This window comes from Erpetoichthys calabaricus, chromosome 1, assembly GCF_900747795.2.
Source record: "Erpetoichthys calabaricus chromosome 1, fErpCal1.3, whole genome shotgun sequence".
Lineage (NCBI taxonomy): Eukaryota > Metazoa > Chordata > Cladistia > Polypteriformes > Polypteridae > Erpetoichthys > Erpetoichthys calabaricus.
The window spans coordinates 126,812,124-126,834,535 of record NC_041394.2 but is presented as its reverse complement, the minus strand read 5'-3'; the positions used below and the strand labels follow the sequence as shown (position 1 = coordinate 126,834,535).

The 22,412-nt window shown below is 37.6% G+C and overlaps 1 protein-coding gene across 2 annotated transcripts in view; it reads left to right on the top strand.

Moving 5' to 3' along the window:
* Window positions 1-22,412, top strand: part of bmp1a (bone morphogenetic protein 1a) — a 436,202-nt gene that overhangs the window by 244,348 nt on the left and 169,442 nt on the right. For both annotated transcript variants that reach the window (XM_028806048.2, XM_028806058.2), the window contains exon 7: window positions 14,968-15,092. In XM_028806048.2, coding sequence (XP_028661881.1) covers window positions 14,968-15,092 — 125 coding nt within the window. The remainder of the gene's footprint in view (window positions 1-14,967; window positions 15,093-22,412) is intronic.

Genomic DNA, 22,412 nt, shown 5'->3' with positions numbered 1-22,412 from the left:
ATCCGCTCTCGGGAATCGAATCTCGAACGTCAGCACCAGAGGTGAAGCCCCTAACGTTGCGCTACGGCGTGTGGTTCGTTTATACTTCGTGTCTTCTCATTAAACTTTTATCTCGCGAATATGTTATTGCAATCCGCAGCGGGAGCGTTTCTATAAACTTAATTTAAACTTACGTTTTACACCGTGCTTTTTTCTCTTATAAAGATGCTTGTATGCTTCACTCGCTTGCTTCTTATTATTTCGCTCCCTTCTCAATTGTTTAATGAATTTTTTGTTCTTCGCTGTTTGCGGCTCCTCCTTCATTTCTCCCTACTGTGTTCTTTTATCTCGCGAATATGTTATTGCAATCCGCAGCGGGAGCGTTTCTATAAACTTAATTTAAACTTACGTTTTACACCATGCTTTGTTTCCCTTATGAAGATGCTTGTATGCTTTACTCGCTCCCTTCTTATTGTTTCGCTCCTTTCTCAATTGTTTAATGAATTTTTTGTTCTTCGCTGTTTGCGGCTCCTCCTTCATTTCTCCCTACTGCGTTCACAGTCTTTTCACGTGATTACGTGGGAGGTGTGATGACGTGACACTCAACTCCTCCTCCCACGGCCATCGAGCTGCCATCCATTACAGTATATTGTGAAAAAAGAGGTTCCAGTTATGACCATTACGCGTTGAATTTTGAAATGAAACCTGCCTAACTTTTGTAAGTAAGCTGTAAGGAATCAGCCTGCCAAATTTCAGCCTTCCACCTACACGGGAAGTTGCAGAATTAGTGATGAGTCAGTCAGTCAGTCAGTCAGTCAGTGAGTCAGTGAGGGCTTTGCCTTTTATTAATTAGTATAGATATACACACACACACACACACACATAAACATATCTATACATATACATATATACATATATACACATATATATATATACATATACACATTCACATATATATACATATATATATATATATATATATATATATATATATATATATATATATATATATATACACATATCAACATATATATATATATACACAGACACATATATATACATATATATTTACAAATATACACATATGTACATATATATACACATCTACATATATATACACATATATATACGTATCTACATATATATATATCTAGACATACATACATACATTGATACATATATATATATATACATACATATCTACATATATGGCCATGTGAAAAGCAGTGCTGCCTCAAATCAATGCCAACCTTTTGTATGGTCTGTCCCTGAGACTTATTAATTGTCATTGCGAAGCAGAGCCTTAGTGGAAATTGGAGGCGTTTGAATTGAAATGGGAGATCAGAGGGTATAACAGGGGTTCGAGGAATAAAAACTCTCTCCCCTGAGCCACCGCCAGTGAAAATAGTTGCCTGAATGAGGTTCTTTTGCAGACACGTGACCTGAAGTCTCGTGCCGTCACAAAGTTTCAGTGGCTGTACGCAAATCCACAATCGGTTTCATATTGTTTTCGTACCTTATCAATTGTGTAATGTGTTTTTTGAACAGGTTTGATTCATCGAAGTGATCACTCCTGCTGCGTTCAGTCACTTCACGTGGGCCGCTCTCTTGTGTGATGTTGCGATGTCCATGGGTTTATTTAATGTTAGCTAAGACCCGGCAGTGAAAAGTTTCTTGCTACAGAAATTTTAACTCTGTTACAAAGTGATGCAAACTGTTGTTTATACCTCGTGTCTTCTCATTAAACTTGTATCTCGCGAATATGGCATTGCAAACGGCAGCGGGTCAGTTCACGTGCTTACGTGGGAGGCGTGATGACGCGATATATTTTGATTTATATCAAAATACCCGCGCTTCGCAGCGGCGAAGTTCTGCTTTTAAATTTTTATTAAGAAGAAAAGAAAACCTTTTAAAATTGAGGTAAAATATACCAATAACAGTTTGTTAAGGATCAGTTTTTCTGTGAAGCTGCCTTCACTCGAGTGATCACTTTGAGCTGTAAGCCTGAGAAATCACCCCGTACATGCACACGTTTAATTGCACATCTGTTAATATGTATGCTTACACAGTATTAAAAGACACTCAACAATTACAGAGTATTAAAAGACACTCAACAATTAACGTCATTTACCTTCGTTCCCGCGTTTGACTTGTGCTGTAAATCTCTTCCTTGTCTTCACTTCACGTGATGACGCGATATGTGACTCCGCCTCCTCCATTAGAGTATATGGACAAAAAACAGGTTCCAGTTATGACCATTACACGTAGAATTTCAAAATGAAACCTGCCTAACTTTTGTAAGTAAGCTGTAAGGAATGAGCCTGCCAAATTTCAGTCTTCCACCTACACGGGAAGTTGGAGAATTAGTGATGAGTGAGTCAGTCAGTCAGTCAGTCAGTCAGTCAGTCAGTCAGTGAGTCAGTGAGGGCTTTGCCTTTTATTAATTAGTATAGATTTATTTATATATATATATATATATATATATATATATATATATATATATATATATATACACTTATGTGCGTGTAAATGTATGTATATATATATATATACATATGTGTGTGTAAATGTATATATATATCATGAAATGATACATCTTGACATTTCAAAAAGGTTAGGGGCAGCCACCAGTATACTTGAATAAAGGCTGCAACAAGTGAAAATTGAAGGTACAATATTGTACAGTTTGAGTGTACAGCAGAACTGATTAACAGAAGGAAGTTGGCTGGCTTTTAAGGCAAGGCAGGAGAAGTGATGTCATTGGGCCCAGAACTGGAAGTGATGACATCGGTCCCGGAAACCAGAAGTGATGTCAGAGGTTCCAGGCAGAATTTCTTGTGTTTGGTCTGAGGAGATAAAAGAGAAAGGGTTACTGCACCGCGCCATAACCACTGGCCTGGCATGGAGTTTCCTTCTTTTGATCATTCTAGCTACCTCCCATGTGCACATGTGTAAAAATATTTATGTATAAACCAATTACATTCTACATCACTTAGAAATGTAATTTACTTTCCCCTAACATTAACTGAAGTAATTCAGTTATAATGTCATGCATTTCTGCAAAGAAAACCTACACAAAGAGCTCTAGAGATTCCTTTCTTCCTAGTACCATACGACTTTTTAATAAAGAATATCAGAGAAAATGATTAATGATTGATATGTATATGCATAATCAAATTGCCTTACCTTAACCTGTCTTGTCTCTGTTTTGTTTCATTTATTTCTGTCTTGTTATTAGTTGCAACTGGGTAGGCAAATTTCATGTTTTCTTGTGTAAACATGACTAAACAAAGCAACCTTGAACCTTGAACTTACATTTACAGAATTTTATTGCTAAAAGGTATAGATCAAAAGAGACATATAAAAGAAATCATTATGTAGTTATGGGTGACAATGTAAACCTTTTTAAAGAAATGTCAAATAAACTGAGGAGTACCATGCATACTGCACAATGAATTCTATTGGAAGCTTTTTTTTAACATATGTTTTTAAGCTTTTATGCAGTAACTTGCTAACCTTGAGGTCTGCAGTAAAAGTACTAAATACAGTAATTGCTCAGTTGAACAGCAATTCAGCTTACATTCATCCATTTTCTAAATCAACTATTGACTGATACCTGAATAATATCTTTAAACTAGGGGGCTTTGCCCTCTGCTAGCTTCGCTTCCCAACCCCTTTCCCTCCACCGCCTGCGCTTCATGCCGTTGTGAAGAGGGGGGCTGATTGCAACCCAAGGAGATGCATCTGCTCCTCTGAAACCATGCTTAAACGGTGATACAATGGGATACAAATACATTTTTTTAACTCCTCTTTGCTCGATCAGCTGTTGGCTTGCTGCTGCTGTTTTGTCTCGTGATCTGCACTTTGCTCACCTACCCCTTCCCTCTCCCCCACCAGCGCTATGAATCATTGTGAAGAGGGGGGCTGAACCCACCTCAAGGAGACGCGGCCGCTCCTCCGAAAGACCTCTTAAATGGTAATACAATGGCAAACGAATACATTTTTTTAACTCCTCTTTGCTTGATCAGCTGCTGATTCCATGCCGTGTGATCTGAACTTCGCTCGCATACCAATTCCTCCCCATATTCCCCCAGTCGCCCCCGGCCCAGCCCCCCACCCCCAATGCCTAGCCCAGCGAGATGCGCCGTTGTGAAGAGTGTGGTTGAATGCACACCTAGGTGATGCGGTCGCTCCTCTGAAACCCCTCTTAATCGGTGATACTTTGGGAAACATGTAACAATTGTTTTTTTTACCTCCTCTTTGCTCGATCAGCTACTGGCTTGCTGCTAGATTTTTGCTCCTTACGTTCGACGTGATCAGCATTTTGGGCGGCTCTTTGAACGTTTAAAAGCATGTACAGCACCTGTCCTTTTGTTGTCAAACACTATGCAATCTTTTTTCGCTTTTCTGTTATTTCACCGAGTAATATTTTCCATTTGTTTGTGCTAATGTGATCTTTTCACTCATTTTTCTGAGACGTTTGAATTTTCCTACTTCCATTATCTCTAACCTGCTCTGCATGTGTATTACGGGAGTTGCTTACAAAGTTTGTAAGTATGAAGTGACGTGCCTGTCTCGCAGGATGTGAAAGTGTCTCTCTTCAAAAGTGTCTCTCTGTCTCTCTTCAAAAGATCACGTCTCGTCGCCGGAAAAAAGTCTCGTCCCAAGATTATTTTTATATAATAGATGTATTTTTCCTCGGGCGGCACGGTGGCGCAGTGGGTAGCACTGCTGCCTCGCAGTTGAGACACCTGGGGACCTGGGTTCGATTCCCGGGTCCTCCCTGCGTGGAGTTTGCATGTTCTCCCCGTGTCTGCGTGGGTTTCCTCCGGGCGCTCCGGTTTCCTCCCACAGTTCAAAGACATGCAGGTTAGGTGGATTGGCGATTCTAAATTGGCCCTAGTGTGTGCTTGGTGTGTGGGTGTGTTTGTGTGTGTGTCCTGTGGTGGGTTGGCACCCTGCCCGGGATTGGTTCCTGCCTTGTGCCCTGTGTTGGCTGGGATTGGCTCCAGCAGACCCCCGTGACCCTGTGTTCGGATTCAGCGGGTTGGAAAATGGATGGATGGATGTATTTTTCCTCTTCTTTTGAACCGATTCTGCATCAGGTTTTACTCTAGTGTTGTTTTATGAGAAGCTTTGTATAACCAGAGAATGGCGATCCTGCTGTACTTCAAGTAATATTTTTGTTTTGTTTAGGCTAAAATTCATTGTAAGTGTGTATATTCGGAGGTCAGCGTGTATGATCAATGTGAAAATCAGACACATAAAAATTACCTTTCATAGTTGACAGTATTGCATAGCAACTGAATAAGTGGATCTATTTAAAGAGAACATCTTAAAGAAAATTTGAGTTCTGTTTTGTCATATTCTTAGTTTGCAAAAATAAAGTCACTATTTGTATAACATTAAGGTTATACTTACATCAGCATCAAACAGGAATAGTATATATATATATTAAAATAATATAATATTAATATACAGATAATCTGGCCAAGTCAATTAGCTACCCTGAGAGGAGAGCAACTGCCTGAGTGTAGAGCAGTTGTGCTTGTTGCTTGGCAGCAAGTTGCTGAGAAGCCAAAAAGTGCGATGAGTATAGCTGTCTTTTTTTCAAAAACTATTCTGTACACACTGTTGACCGAAATGTCAAGTAGAGAGAAGTGTGGCAGCATTGAAATTCAGCATTTTCCTTGGACGTTTGTTGAATGAAAGAACTTGTTTTTTTCAATTGTCTTTTCTTTTGTGATGGAACTTATAAGTAAAGCTCAGTCAAGTGTTAAGTTACAGACAGCAACCAACTTTTCACTTGCACAGTAATCTCTGAGTTAGATTCTGGGTGGTCTGTAGAATAGAGAGTTGTGGGAATTAAGGATTCTGCCATGTATATGTACTGGTGCATTTCATTTCGTGTCTTAGAAGCAAATTCAACTTTGTTAATTAGCTGTGAATAGTCCACTGGAAATATGTAAAGTGTGTAAATTGCAGCTGTTCAGAAGGCTGTGCACAAAGTGGCCAGCAACCTATTTCTTTTGGATCCTTCCATTTTTTTTTTTTTAAACATTTTCTATACTCAAAAGCTTACTTTATAGTTAAAGACAATAGTAGTAGTCAATGGAACTATTAAAACAATGTATCATTCTGCAACCCTTTAATCATATTAGCCACTAACACCCATTTAATTTAAAAAACTTGCCCACATATTGTGCCTGTTGCAGGCCATGGAGAGAGAGGTTTTCCCCATATGTCGTCCTTGGCAGTATAGGTCAGTTTGATAACGAATGTGTTTCCAAATTTAAAAGTTGGGTTAGCAGAGTGCAAACATTGCTTTCTGTAAACATTATGAAGGACAATGAGGTGAGATAGGGAAGTCAGTAGAGAATGCCTTGCCCTTTCTTTGATCCAAGTAACAGTCCACATAAAACGTTTTGTAATAAAATACAGGAAAAGGTAAGCAATTAAGGCCTATGAAAATTCTAATCTTCTTTACCTAAAGTCTTTTTCATAGTGGTCAGTAAAATACACATGCTGAATTTGCAAATTCCATATTCTGTTGAGGTTATTTTTTATTACACACTACAATTTGTTACCCACCTCTGATTTATACAGTGACGCAAAATGTCAGACTTTGGGCTTTTCTGGAGACAGTTTAAGTTGCATTATGAGGATTTCAGTTGAGTGTTCCTCTCCATACTTTACTGCTACAGTTTATCAATTGAAGACAACATTATGACAGTTACAAAACAGGTAGAAAGTTACTAAATTCAGTGTTTATTGCCTAACCTTATGATCTCATATGCAGTCATAAAAGCATTGTTTCTGGCTTAATTTAGCACATAAGGAATGATGTCCTTATTTCAGAATGTTCATTGCATTCTTTAAAAAGCTAAACCTACAAGAGAAACAACTGATTTTAGAGATTATCAGAAGTAGTTTTAGCAAAGATTTAATCACTTAAGGAATAAAACATTTTTAAGTTTACTTTAATTTTCTTGTCATAGCAGTGACACGAGTCAGTCATTAGATTTTGATTTTGAGAAGAAGGAATTCTATATTCTGCTATGCGTAATGGTAAGGGATGTACTGATCAGAAACAGAGAACAAAGAAAGACATAGTAGACATGAGAAGAAGACCTCTCATGCCTAGCATGACTTCCACCTATCTATTCTGGATATTTTTCTGCAAGCGTTACTATATGATTCAGTGCCTGCTGGCTAGGAACTTTTTATTCGTCAGCAAAACTGCTTTGAAAGATAAGCTATGTTCTCTTGTTAAGCCTTTGATTTAGCTGTTAGTCTACATCCCGGTGCTCAGCTATGATCAACAGATGACAGTATTGACCCAAAGAATGAGATTATTAGCAGTAGAAGGGAAAAATCCAATTCTTGCACAATTTTGCTGGCTTGTTCTTTTAAAGGCCCTGCCACATTATGTTACTTTTCTAGTGATTTTCAGTTGTAACCTTCATTTACATAATCATAGTGACTTGAAGGCAATTGTGACATGCCCACCGATTCAGTACAACTAGTCTGTAATTCACTCTGTTAAAATCAAACAGGTTTGCTTGTTTTGTTACTTGTTCATCCAAAAAACAATGCATGCAGTGTAGTTTAGGAATAGGAAGAAAATTTAACTTGGTTAATTGATTACCCATTTTGCCTTTGACAATGGTGGTATTTAATTAAATAATTTGATAAGTCTCCTACTTTTTATCTTGCCTTTACTTCTGTATGAGAGGCCATTGGGTTTATATCAAAGTAACTGAAGCACACTCATTCTAAGAAACAAAATAGTGCAATGTATTGATGGATGGAATGATTATAGAACTATTATAACATTGTATATATTAACAAACAAGAAAGGACACAAAACACATGAGAGTGACAAACAAATAATGAAGCAAGCAAACATCCAGTCTCTTCTCTTCAGAGTTATGTCCTGGAACAGACATAGTTTTACAATACCAAATCTTTATAGATGATGTCCAATGTTGTGTTAGAGTGCACTCTTACTCTTTGGTCCTTTTTCTCTGGTGTTCTATGCTTTCGTCAGTTAGGCCCTTAGCTTTTTTGTCTGCAGCTTCATAGGGAAAAGTGTTATCTTTCTGTTACAATCATAGGAAAAAACATTACTCTTTCTGTTACAAGAGTTTGGATGCTGAAGTTCCTGTCTTGAAGTAATGGCTACTTTTCAGTCTTCTCAGACTAGGCTCAGTAAATGCTACACAGTTTGGCTTGGTAGGGTGGATTTTAGCTTTCAGGTCTATAAAAACAAGACAGCGCCAGCTTTCAATTCCCAAAGAGAGAAGCAGCTTCATCTGCTTTTAGGTTTCAGACAGTAGTCCGTAAGAAAATTGCAAAAGATCATTTTTGGGAGAGTGAGAGCAGAGTACTCACCAAGATATAAGCGCAGCTAGTTTTTGAATGAATTCCCTCAGAATTGTCAGTAGTTGAAATATACTGCAGCTCTGTGTTAAAAACAATTCAATTAACGAATTGTACAAAATAATATATTCAAATATAAATGTGATGTTACTGTATTGTACAGTATTATGATGATTTAGCTCTAACTAGAACAAATCATGAATCAGATGGGCACTACTTTTACTTGCGCATTAATCATATAAACGAAAGAGGTTGACAGCATCACACATGAGCTTTAAACCTCTAAAACAGGGCTTTTTAAACTTTTTAATCTGAAGACACAAATAAAAAAACAGTACCTTACTGGGACCCAAGAAGAGGATTATTATCATAATGACAATGGATTCATAAAGAGAGAAATAACAATAGCTATACAGTATAATAAGAAGTAAATGTTTTTTGTTTTCTTTCAGGCATGTTTTTCTCACAAATATAGTACTAAAAATGGAAAGTGGGAGACTAACGTATTATTAAAAAACAATACTTGTTTTCCCATATTCCAAATATTTTTATTCAGAGTATGGTTTTGAGATAGATAGTGCCTATACCAACAACCTTAAGGAGCAAGGCAAGAACCATCTCTGGGCAAGATGCCATCCCACCACAGATTGAACACACCCACCACAAAAATAACATTATACACACACGCACTAGAGGTGATTCAGCACCACCAATCCACCTAACCTATATGTCTTTTGACTGTGGGAGGAAACCGAAGCACCAGGAAAAATCCCACACAGACATGAGGAGAACATGCCGGCCATCTAAACTGAGCGATCGAGGGAGAAGGGCCTTAGTCAGGGAGGTGACCAAGAACCCGATGGTCACTCTGTCAGAGCTCCAGAGGTCCTCTGTGGAGAGAAGAGAACCTTCCAGAAGGACAACCATCTTTGCAGCAATCCACCAATCAGGCCTGTATGGTGGAGTGGCCAGACGGAAGCCACTCCTTAGTAAAAGGCACATGGCAGCCTGCCTGGAGTTTACCAAAAGGCACCTGAAGGACTCTCAGACCATGAGAAAGAAAATTCTCTGGTCTGATGAGACAAAGATTGAACTCTTTGGTGTGAATGCCAGGCGTCACGTTTGGAGGGAAACCAGGCACCGCTCATCACTAGGCCAATACCATCCCTACAGTGAAGCATGGTGGTGGCAGCATCATGCTGTGGGGATGTTTTTCAGCGGCAAGAACTGGGAGACTAGTCAGGATAAAGGGAAAGATGACTGCAGCAATGTATGGAGACATCCTGGATGAAAACCTGCTCCAGAGCGCTCTTGACCTCAGACTGGGGCGACGGTTCATCTTTCAGCAGGACAACAACCCTAAGCACACAGCCAAGATATCAAAGGAGTGGCTTCAGGACAACTCTGTGAATGTCCTTGAGTGGCCCAGCCAGAGCCCAGACTTGAATCCGATTGAACATCTCTGGAGAGATCTTAAAATGGCTGTGCACCGATGCTTCCCATCCAACCTGATGGAGCTTGAGAGGTGCTGCAAAGAGGAACGGGTGAAACTGGCCAAGGATAGGCATGCCAAGCTTGTGGCATCAAATTCAAAAAGACTTGAGGCTGTAATTGCTGCCAAAGGTGCATCGACAAAGTATTGAGCAAAGGCTGTGAATACTTATGTACATGTGATTTCTCAGTTTTTTTTATTTTTAATAAATTTGCAAAAACCTCAAGTAAACTTGTTTCACGTTGTCATTATGGGGTGTTGTGTGTAGAATTCTGAAGAAAAAAATGAATTTAATCCATTTTGGAATAAGGCTGTAACATAACAAATTGTGGAAAAAGTGATGCTCTGTGAATACTTTCCGGATGCACTGTATGTAGCCAAGCATACTTATGATTTTACAACAATTACAGAAACATGGCTAAATAGCAAAGATGGGGATGAGTACAAAAGTATAAACAGAGCAGAAAAGGAGAGTGGCTGCCTCTTATGTCAAGCAGAATTTAAATGCAAGTCTTCAGAAGAATGATGAGCCACATCTTAGTGAGGATGTCTGTATTCATCTAGAAAGCATTCGGGAAGGAGGCTTTATTTTCTTTTTTGACCATCTTGTCTTCCCCTGGAACATTAGGTGCAAGATGGAAACCATCCCTGGAGAACGTACCATTGCATTCTTTGTTATTTGTAATACCATTACTTTAATTCCTTGTTGTAAAAAGAGTCCACATTAATTTTTGTACTGAGAACCATTAAATCTGTATTCGGCATTTTTTGGAGTAAGTGAAGAAATAAAAAAAAAATAAAATTTGTTGCTGCCTTTTGAAAACTTTGAATAAGATCGTAAGTGTACACTTTTGCTGAGGACAGACTATTCATAGCAACAAATCTTAGTCAACCTTCTTTCCTAAAACAATGCTGAGTTCAGATTTAAAGTTCCCAATTGTACTACTTTTAACCATAATGCGAGACAACAATTTCCATGCTTACATCTCTGTGGAAAATTTGATTCTATATATTAGTGTGACATGTGTTTTTAAGCAGCTTACTATTGTGTTTCCGTCTCCACATTGAAGAATTTATTTGAAAGTAACATCTGGCATCAATTTGATTTTTTCCCTTTACATTTTATATATTCAACCTTGGTCTTGCAGAGTGCATAGTCTGAAAAAAACTCACCATGTTAATTTTTTCCTCATTACTTTTGCTTTCCATTCCTGTAATAAGTATGCCAAAACTCCTCTGGACGTCTAGTAATTAAATTACATTATCCTTGTGATATCAGAGGTGTACAATGTACACATATGCGTTCTTACTAGGGCATAATATAACTGATAGAGACCAACCCTTCCAAATATGGCCTCATGAGTATGATGTAGAATTAAGTTAAATTACTTAAATTCCTCATACCAAAATATAAGGCAAGAGCTCATGGCTGCTTTTGCTTATATTTAATTATGATTTTTCAGTTTTAAAGGAATACACTCAACACCATGTTTGAGTAACATGCTGTACTCTCTCATGTAATTTAAGTTGCCTGCTAAGTGCCTTCAGCAACTGTAGTAAACCCCTGAATTTAATTTTTAAAACTTGCTTTAATTTTAAGGAAGGTAGTTTTGCAAACATTATATGGAAATTGTGTAGTTTTTCACTTAATGTTGCAGTGTTGCATCTTCATATATATGTTGAGAGTGTAGTGGGTTATGTCAGATATAAGAGCATTCAAACCAAACTTCATTTGAATGTTGTACTCTCACTATGTTTTCAGAATTTAGTGGATTATGGGTAGAAATTCTAATTACTTTTTTTGTGGAGTTTCCTGGCAGTTCTACAGTACATAGATGTGGTAGAACCCTCTGGCATGTTGAACAGCCTGTCCTGCACTATACGTCTGTTTCACAGGAAGAAAGAAAGTATTTAACTTTGATTTGAAATAATACAATTAGACTAGCTGTATGTTTGTACATTATGCATGTCACTGCACTAGGTGCTAGCACTATAATGGGTGATCTGAGAAATTATATTTGTCGCAATTAATAGTTTATAGTGTCTGACCCTTAATTACCTGTCCTATTAACTTTTAAAAGAAGTAGGTCTTGAGGTTTCCAGTTGAGTAGCATACATACAGTATAATGTATCAATACACTTTTCACATTTAATGTACAGAATAAATTGTTTTATTTTCGTTGATTCTTATTGAGTGCCACTAAGTTAGCTTCACCTAAACAGAAGACAAGCTGACTTATATGTGAGAAGAACTTTCTTCCCACTATGTAATAACCAATCTGGTGCTTGTAAATACCCCCCTAGTGCTGTCTGAGACCTTCCTTTGGGAAAACTTCACACAACGTGAGAAAAACTGCCCTTGATCAGGAAGTCTGATTTCAGAGCCAGTTATGTGTGTACAGGTGTTTGACTATATTGGGATAATATGTTTCACGCTTCTTCATAAACTATGTCTTCCCAATGAGAAAAGTTATAGTGATCCCCTTGAGTGTCATCTGAATTGCCTTTTGAATGATATTTCCACGATGTGGTTGTACACAGAATCTTAGGGCTTTGTCTAACTTGACTGAGTTGGTTACCTTAGCATCAGAAGTGAATCCTGGTATCCCTCTTTAAGTCCAGTTTTAATTATATTGTTGGTAAACCATCATGGGCATCTGAGGCTTCACTTTACAAAGGGGAACACTTTGGCTTTTATTTGTGGTTTACACCTAAAAATTCTGTATAGTCTTTTTAAACACATGGGGTATAACATTTACAACTAGAAAGGTATAATTGGATGGAATGGACTGCCTGATCAGTAGAATCTTTACTGAATTTCTGTAATAGTCATGTATTGTCCATAACAAACACCATATTCACACAAAAGAATGCTTGTTAATGTACAGTATATTGGTAAGTCATCAACATTGTTTTTGTGTCATTTGATTTTAAGTCATAGTGTAAGAGGAAAGGTATTGAACTGTCTGAATACCACTTACTGTTAAGCTAGTTCAGATGAATGGAGCATCTGCTCATCAGACCTTGAAGACCCAAACTGGCTGTCAGGGTATACTGGGGATGACTGGCAGATGAGTTCAACTAAGCATCAAGAACATGGACTCTGAAAAAACCTAAGTAAAGATGGCAGGTTCAAAAAGAACTTGCCAGATGGTGGTTGGTACCTCTTATGGCACCAGTCATAGAAAGTATTGATATTAAACACTGCTAGTCGAAGCTGCACTGTTAAAGAATATTTGAAAGAATGTCTCCAAGTATCAGGCGTAGCAGACTCCAAACAAAGGTTAATATGAGGGGGATACTTAATGAGAAGGTGGAAAATGGCTTTTAGGCACTCACAAAGTGGTTCTTGAAAACAATTGAACAAATGAGAAAGGTTAGATGGAATGTCAAGAAGGCTATTTTTCAGCAAGGGTAGTTAAACATCAATCTTGATTGGAGGTATCTTGAACAGGTGGAAGGCACTTTCTGGGATCCCTAAACTTGATGTATACTGCCACTGAAGAAGAGGCAGTGTTGGATGTTCTAGTTGGAATTTAGATTATTTATGTGACTGAGGACCCTACACTGTGTAACAAGCTGTGTAGTGGCAAATTCAAAACAGTGGATGACATTGAGCAAAAATGGTAAAAATGCTAAGGACTATTACAACACACTTCTCCAGTGTTGTAAAAAAGTTGGGAAGAGTGTATCAAGGCTGGCAGAATGGGGCACCACTTACTATTTAAAATGGGGTGGTGATGATTTGTATCTTCTAATCATACATTTCTCATGCTTCCTTGTAAAGTTTGTGTTTGGGTTACTAAATTAAAGATTGTGTTAGAGAGCCGAACCTCAGGTTCACCATGGAGAATTCAGGTTTTGACTAGGCCATGAATGTTTTAGGAAATATTGGAGGTTTCCTGTAGTTTTACATGTATTTTATAGTTATGGAAAATCAAAAGTGCCATATGACTGTGGAGTTCCAGGACCATTGTTGCGTGCAATTCAGTTCTTGTGTTTAATGAGAGTTGTGTTCACATACTTGGCACTAAATCAAATTTGTTTAAAGTGAGTGTAGCACTCCACCAAGAGTGTACATTCTTGTCTGTTATTCCACTTAATAATTTTCATGGACAGGATATTCAAATGCAAGTTGAGACTGGGAGAGTTTACAGTTTGGTGTCCCTGAGGATTGTATCCTTGCTGCTTCTGGTTGATGGTGTCCTGTTGGCATTATCAGACACAATAATCTCAAACATTCAATGGAGTAGTTTACAGATGAACGAGTTGTGGCCAGGATTAGAATTAGAACCTTCAGAATTAAAGAAAAGATGAACTTTGTGTCTGAAAATTAAAGGAGACTAACTATTGGAAGATTAAAGATTAGGGACTTTAGACAGTTTTATGAACTTTGGTCCATAATGAAGCTACATCCTTCATTTCAGCATTTCTTCAGTTTTCACCCTTATCCACACCAATCACTTTGCAAATTCAAACAGCCTAAATAAGTTTTTTTGCATATAAATAGCAGTTAATAAGGCGATCTCAACAAGGATATTTTCAAAGCACAACTGCTGCTTTTCCAAATTAAGAGTAGCCATTTGAAACAGTCTAGGACATATAATGATTGTGATGCCTAGGTGCCTCCCACAGGATTTGTACCAGGTAACACCCACTGGAAAAAGACCCACGAACAAACACAGGTCACACTAGATGGATTATGTATTTAAGTGATGTTAAGTGTATTATGCTTCTAGATGTCTGTACTACTAAACTATGTTAATATTTTTCCTTAACCTACTAGTATAATTATTGTTATGTCCAACACATTTAGCATATTCATAACAAGCGACTGAAGCTGCACATTTGTTGCAGAAAGCTAGGAGTAAGTAAAGCATTGTAGATTTTTTTTTTGTTTGTTTTTCTTCTTCTTTAGTTTCTTTTTAAAACATATATTTGACATTTTTATGTAATAAATTTGGCTCAAGTATAGTCCTTGGTAGAGTGCATATTTCAGTTGAGAGCTTGACAACATAAATTAAGTGACAAAGATCTGTGGTATTCTTAAGAAGTATTTCTTGGTTTTGGATAGTTTCTCTCCATTAATCAGTCTTTTTTTTATTCATTTTTAGAGGAATCTTCCTGGACACTATCCTTCCTCGTTATGATGTAAATGGTGTACGACCTCCAATTGGTCAGAGGACAAGGTTGAGTAAAGGAGATATTGCACAAGCCAGGAAACTGTACAAGTGCTCAGGTAGACAACACTTTTGTTATATTTTTATTTTATTAATTTTCATTGTAATCATTCCATACAAACAGATCAATTTATAACCCAACAAATTTGAAGACTAATCAAACCCCACCCCCTGAGAAGGAGAGCTTAGCTAAAGGAAAATTGCTTAGGCTTTTTAATAAGGCAACATTAAACAAAAGAAAGGGAGAAGTAAATATCTATGTAAATAAGAGATGGAGAAGGGAGTTAAATGCGGTAATAGTTATTTCTCTATTCTAAAATAATATTGATTAAATCCTGCCATGTTTTGAAAAAATTTTGTACAGATCCTCTAAATGAAAATTTGATTTTTTCAATTTCAAATAATATAAAACATCGTTTCCCACTGACTTATAAGAGGAGAATTAGGATTCTTCCAATTTAACAAAATAGTCTGCGTGCCAAAAGTGTAGTGAATGCAATCGCCGTTTGCTTGTCCTTCTCCAATTCAAGTCCATCTGGAAGAACACCGAACACAGCTGTTAATGGGTTAGGAGGGATTGTGATACCAAGGCTGTCTGAGAGGCACTTAAAAATTTTTGTCCAAAATGATGTTAGTTTGGTGCAGGCCCAAAACATGTGACCTAGTGAGGCAGGAGCTTGGTTGCAGCGTTCGCAGGTTGGATCCTGCCCTGGAAACATTTTGGACAGTTTTAAGCGAGACGATGGGCTCGATATATAATTTTTAGTTGAATAATTCTATGCTTTGCGCATATAGAACTCGAGTGAATCTCTGCTTTGCTACCTTCCACTCCTTTTCTGATATATTGATTAAGAGATCTTCTTCCCAATGTCCTCTTGGATCTTTGAAAGGTAGGGACTCCAATAAGATTTTATATATTGCGGAAATAGTGTTTATTTCCTCGAAATTGAGCAGTATTTTTTCCAGCATTGTGGAGGGTGCAAGGTGGGGGAAATCGGGGCAATTTATGTTTAACAAAATTTCTAATTTGAAGATAGTAAAGAAATGTGTAGCTGGGAGGTTGAATTTTGAACGTAATTGTTCAAAAGATGTAAATATGTTGTCTATATAAAGATCTCTGAGCATTTTTAATCCCAAAACTTTTCCAGGTATTAAAAACTGGATATACTTGCGAAGGTTGAAAGAGGTGGTTCTCTTGCAGAGGAGCCACTGATAAAAGATTTTCCATCTTAAAATGCTTTCTAATTTGGTTCCATATTCTGAGTGAATAAAGCACAATTGGGTTATTAGTATATTTGCGATAACTTGCATTTATTGGAGAGCAGAGCAGGGAATATAAGAAGTACTACAGGATTTACTTCTATTGCGGACCAAGCCTGTGTATGTTCATTTATTTGTGTCCAGGTTTTTATGGCTTGTATGTTTGCTGCCCAGTAAATAAACTGAAAATTAGGTAAAGCCATGCCACCCTCTGCCTGAGGTCTTTGTAGGGTCGCTCTTCGGATACGTGGATGTTTTGAGTTCCAAGTGAATGTGGTTATTGTTGAATCTAACTGTTTAAAAAACGATTTATTGATATATATTGGAATGTTTTGAAATAAAAAGAGAAGTTTAGGAAGGATATTCATCTTAACAATGTTAATTCTTCCGGCTAGAGTGAGATGAAGGGTTGACCATCTATGCCAAGTCTTGCTTAATTTTTTCCGTACAGACGCCAAAATTTTGTTCATAGAGAGCTTTATGTTTACTTGTGATATTTACCCCTAGGTATTTAAACTGATCTGCTATGGTAAAAGGTGGGTGTCTAATCTAATATTTTATGCTTGTGAATTCACTGGAAAGAGTATACTTTTATTCAAATTAATTTCTGAGACCAGAGATCTTTTGGAATTCTGTAATTGCTGTTAAAACTGCAGGCAGTGTTTTCTGTGTGCTTAACCACCTACAGATTAGGATGACTTCCCAATGTAAATGTTTCCAAATTTTTCATCGAACTAAGACTTTCACAAAAGCAGAACATTCAAGCTTGCGTATATTACTAATTTTAGATTTCTAACTTTTAATTTCAGGCATCACAAATTTAAAATAGAATTTTCTCTTCTCTTTACACATAACATATAGTTGCTTTACAGCCAGTCCACTTAGAAAGCTAAACCTGCTATGGCATGGACTCAGGAAAATGCAAATGGAGTGACAGGCAATCTTTGCCATAGCAATTACATTGTAGTTCACAGGATTTATAAAGCTTTTCACTGTAAGAACATCATATTTTTTCAAACCCTTTAACAAAGTTATACTGGCATCCTTTTCTGAAATCATACTGTAAGTCAGTAAGAATGTTAATATTAAAGGTAATATTGTTGTTTGCTAAGACTTACACAGCTAAAAGCCTGTTAATCGAGTTGGGGGTCAGTAGCCATTTAATTTCAGAATATATACATGTGCTTGATTTCATGTAGTAAAAATAATACATAAAACATATTTACTTTGCAGTCAATGACCATAAACGATAGCTTCTGAATGTGATAGGTGTATATTTTAGACCAGTGTTTCCCAACCTACGCGATGTGGCTGCATTGCAAGTGGGCTGTGGCCTATCCTGGTCAAATCTCTGCCCCCCATTATCACTGTGACAATTGCACTCAATTCACAGTTGGCAGCATTGCAGGTCTATCGTAGTCAATCCTGGACAAACTCCCCAACCCCTGCACTGACGTTCGTACTGGATTCACCAAAGAGGAAAAAGCCATGATGATAACATTTGATTCAAATAATGCCATGGTGATTCCATGAGACCCATTTTAACCTGTTTTTTAAAATTGTTATTTACACTTGCAGGAGACCACCGTACTCCCCTTGCTCAGATGATCATGCTAAATTAACTTTGGTTGCGCTACCAGTTACCTATTGGTAATTTTAAGAACAGTCATATTTTAAGTTTCCCACACAAAATGTCTATTAGTGATTGCTTGATTGCCTCGTTGTACCCTAGGTTTGGTTATGGGAATGCTTGACTGTGAAAACAAGCCTAGACAACCTGAGTTTGTTCAGCTTGTTGATGTTAATTAAGTGAACAGATGGGGTTTAAGGCACTTGAATGTCTTCCTGTATTTGATTTAAATCCATAAGAAGAAAACTAGACACTTTTTCCAACCCTTTCCCAAACAGGATTATCTCATTAATGCAAAGACTAAAGAATCATACGCTTACTTTAACATGTTTTTTTGTCGGAAAGATCCGAGTCTGCAACTTGACAATCTTCTAAATAGAAAAACAATTTAGGAAATTGATTCATGGTATAATATTCAGTTGTATTCAGGAATTTAGGTGTCTCTGTTGAAAGTTTTTATTTATTTTTTTATTTATATCAAAGACAGACATAACACATATGAGTCATAGTAAAAAATGTCAGTGATAAATGAATGTAATTGCATGTATTAGTACAGCACATACAATACATGTTTCTAAGAGTATTTTAAAATATCATGTATTTTCAACTTAACCCAAATAGGCTTGTGGTGGCAAAAGTAACTTGTCAGTTGTGGAGGGTGTATGGTTAATTGTAGTTCTCATATATATTGTGAGGTTTCTGAACTCTTTTAGGAACCGAAATAATGAGACAGCACTCCAGGTGTCCAACGAGCTTCTTCCTGTAGCACTTGAAGGTGGGGAGAAAGTGCTGCCAAACAGGGTTGGCAAATATCTAGGCTCCCCCTACAAGCCGGGGGACTGCCCTCTAGCGTTCTGGAGGAGATGTCCTGAATAAACTCTCCACACAGGTCCTTCCACTATCAAGGCATCCTGTCCGGGTAAGGGCCCCGGCCGTCCGCCACAGTACATACATACATACTGTACACACCAGAATACTAAAAAGGAAGAAAATTAAAAAGGAGAAAACTTCTGACTTGATAGTCATAGGCATAGTGAGGCATTATACAGGTGTATATATTTCTTAAAACATAAAAGAAGTGCTCATTGGAGACTTAAAGTCTATGTTGAAGTCCTCCCACACACACAAGCAGCTGAAGTGATGACAACTTCCCATAAATATGAAAGAGAACATTACGTTGTTCTTAGTGGTCAATGAATCAAAAAGGAACAAATTATATTGTCAGACAACCAGCTTATAAGTGTAGATACCAGTTCAATTAAAGTATTATTAGTCTAATTTAGTGCAGAAACATTTATGTTTAACTTCAGTATTTCACTCATTTTTTGAATCTATGTTTGCTATTGTCAGGTCACCAGGGCCTGAAAATTGAATGCAAGGCAGGAGCCAGGCATGGAAGGGATGCCAGTCCATTGCTCAGTGTACTCTTGCCCACACGCACATCAGGCCAGTTTTCTAAACCCAGATAGCAAGATGTAGACATACTTTAAGGCCACATTAAAGGAGACCTTTCAATGTGAAGAACATATAGATACTGTAGGTAGATTGTCTATAATTTAAATGTAAAGGTCAAAAAGAGAAATTATGGATTACATTTGTCAAAAAGTGTTTTAATGTACTGTGCTGTTGGAAGGGGAAAATCAGCTGAAACAGAGAAACAAATATTTGCATTGTACAAAAAAAAGTAAATAGAGAAGCTTTTTATGAGTTATGTAGTACTTGTATATTAAAAACCTCTTTAGCAGGCGGCATCTCTGAATTGGGAGAAAACAGTCCCCCAACAGGATAAAATAAATCCATCTTTTCCTGGGAAAGTGCTGGTAAACTTCCTGTCAGAGTGGCTTGTTTACATTCCACAGCTTTCCCAAGGAGACCTGGGGCATGGTTACCTGGGTGATCACCGCTCATCACAAGGAACGTTAATGACTGTTTCTGCCTTTATTGAACTTGTTTACAGCTCTTTCTAAAAAAATCATGTTTTTTTCTTCCTAATGAAAGAAAAAAGAGATGTCTGTTGAATACTCTATGTAAAGCCTGGTTTATTAGTCAACCTTAGTGACTGGCTATGGCACAGGCAATAGTTACATGCCCTAAAAGGTGTATTTTCATTTAGCTGAGGCAATGCAGATTCACATTTTGATAGAATTGCAACAGAGCTTTTTTCAAAGACTGTTTGATACAACACTATCATTTTGTATTGTGTATATGATGCATTTGTGTTAAATATATTAACAACAGATGCAAGACAAAAGCCAGACTCTTGAGATATTTTTATAGCAGATGTCAGTGGTAACTAAGAGTTCTGCTATGGGTTAAAGGTAGAGCAAGACTTCAGCTTAATCAGGTATTCTAATTACATATTCATATTAAATGAGGAACCTTAGATCTATCCCAGCAAGCATAGAACACAAGGCAGGAACAATCCCTGTACAGGACATAAGTCCACTGGAATTTGAACACACACTCACACACAAAAGCCAATTTAACATCACCAGTTCACCTAACTTACATGACTTACATGTCTTTGGACTGTGGAAGGAAACCGGTGCATTTATTCTAAATAGCATTTCTCATACAGGTAGTTGCTGCATTACTAATACTGTACATCACACCACCACTACAACTAGTCAAGATACTGAGTTACAAACCAATGCCTGATTACTTTATGAGCTTGTATAGTTTCCCTGCATTGAGGTAGCTTTTTCTCTGCATGCTCCGCTTTTTCTCCCAAGATTAAATGGCTGCTCTGAACTGGCCTCAGGGATCACCAACTCCAGTCCAAGAACACTACTGTGGCTGAAGGACTTCATTCTAACACTTTTCTTGTGTTATATAGATATAAAGAATTATTAGTATTATTAAATAGTAACCAGTTTTTGCTGCTAATTAACTTTGTCTTTATTTTAACTGACTTCTTTACTTAAATGGCACCCAAATAGAAATGAGGTGTAAAGGGTGTCCAGCTATGTCATGCCTTCAAACTCAACCAATTTCACTCCAACCAGTTTCTTAATTGGAAGCTGATTCTTTTTGTTAATTAAACTCATTATTTAACTCCATGGCCTGTTGTTACTCTCATTCTGCCACAGCAGACATTTCCAATACTGTTGATTTTCTTTTTTAAGAATTTTTTTGTGGACCAGAGCAGATCAACATTACTGAGGCTTTCACTGTTCTTTATCTTCAAATATTGTATAACTAGTCATTTAGCCCGTTACAATAACGGGCACTAGAACAGTAGTGCATAAACATTAGTAGGAACAGTCTATATTAAATGGCAAGGGACTCTGACCTCATTCTTTTTGTTGGTCGTATTTTTCTTTCTTTCAGCCTTTCTTTTGTTGATGTTTACTTGCTGAGCTGACCGTTCTTCGTGGGCTGCTGCCGTGTATTGTGTGTCTTTAATTTTCTGTGACAGTAATACTGTCTTGTACGGCTCTACTCAATAAGGGCGCGCACAAAAAGGCGAGCTTCAAAAGGGCGACCTCAATTGAGCGCGGTGAATAAAGGCGTTCGTAGATAATTTAGTTCAAATGGCTCTGGAATATGTGAAGAGCAACAAAGGTGCAGATCTTTATTTACGCGCGCCTTTATTCACTGCGCCCAATTGAGGTCGCCCTTTTGAGGCTCGCCTTTTTGTGCGCGCCCTTATTGAAGGATGCCTGTGCGCGCCCTTATTGAAGGATACCGTCTTGTACGTCCGCTGGCTTGTACGTCCGTAATATACCTTTAATTTTCTCTGGTGGTAATACAGGCGTGCGCGTCGGTAATATGCCTTTAATCTCCTCTGACAGTAATACTGGCTTGTATGTTGCTGTAATATGCGTCACTGTATTGTGTACCTTTAATTTCCTCTCGCAGTAATACTGGTTTGTATTTCCGTAAAACGCCTCTAACTTTCTCTGACAGTAATATCGCGCATTGTACCGTGCCCCGCGCATGCGCACTTCACCAGAAGACACCCACACACGGACACCTGGACGCACATAGGGATTTTATATATATAGATGGACAAAGGCTATCTGGTCATTATTAAAGAAAAAAGAAATAATAAAGGGGTATGAGTTGCCAATAGCAAGTCAATTAAAATGAAGGTAAAGGAGTTAATTAGCAGCAAAAACTGGTCAGTAATTATGAAAAGGGTTAAAAGAAAAACCTGCAGCTAGAATAGCGCTCCAGGGGCTCATTTATAAAACTTTGCGTGGATTCGACTGTAAAAATATGCACACACCAAAAAAATAATCAGATTTATAAAACCTGGTGTATACACATTTCTACACAATTTATCCATTTGTAAAATCACCTTGTAAATATGTCTACATGAGAGTGCCCTGAACACTGCCCTGAAACATCCATATATGGAGCTTGCTAATCAACTTCATACATAATCATGATGCTACAGAAATTCCTTGACTGGTTGAGCAGCTCCCTCCTGACATTTTCAGACCCCAACACCTGCATTCAAGAGTATCTGGTTGTACCCCACAAC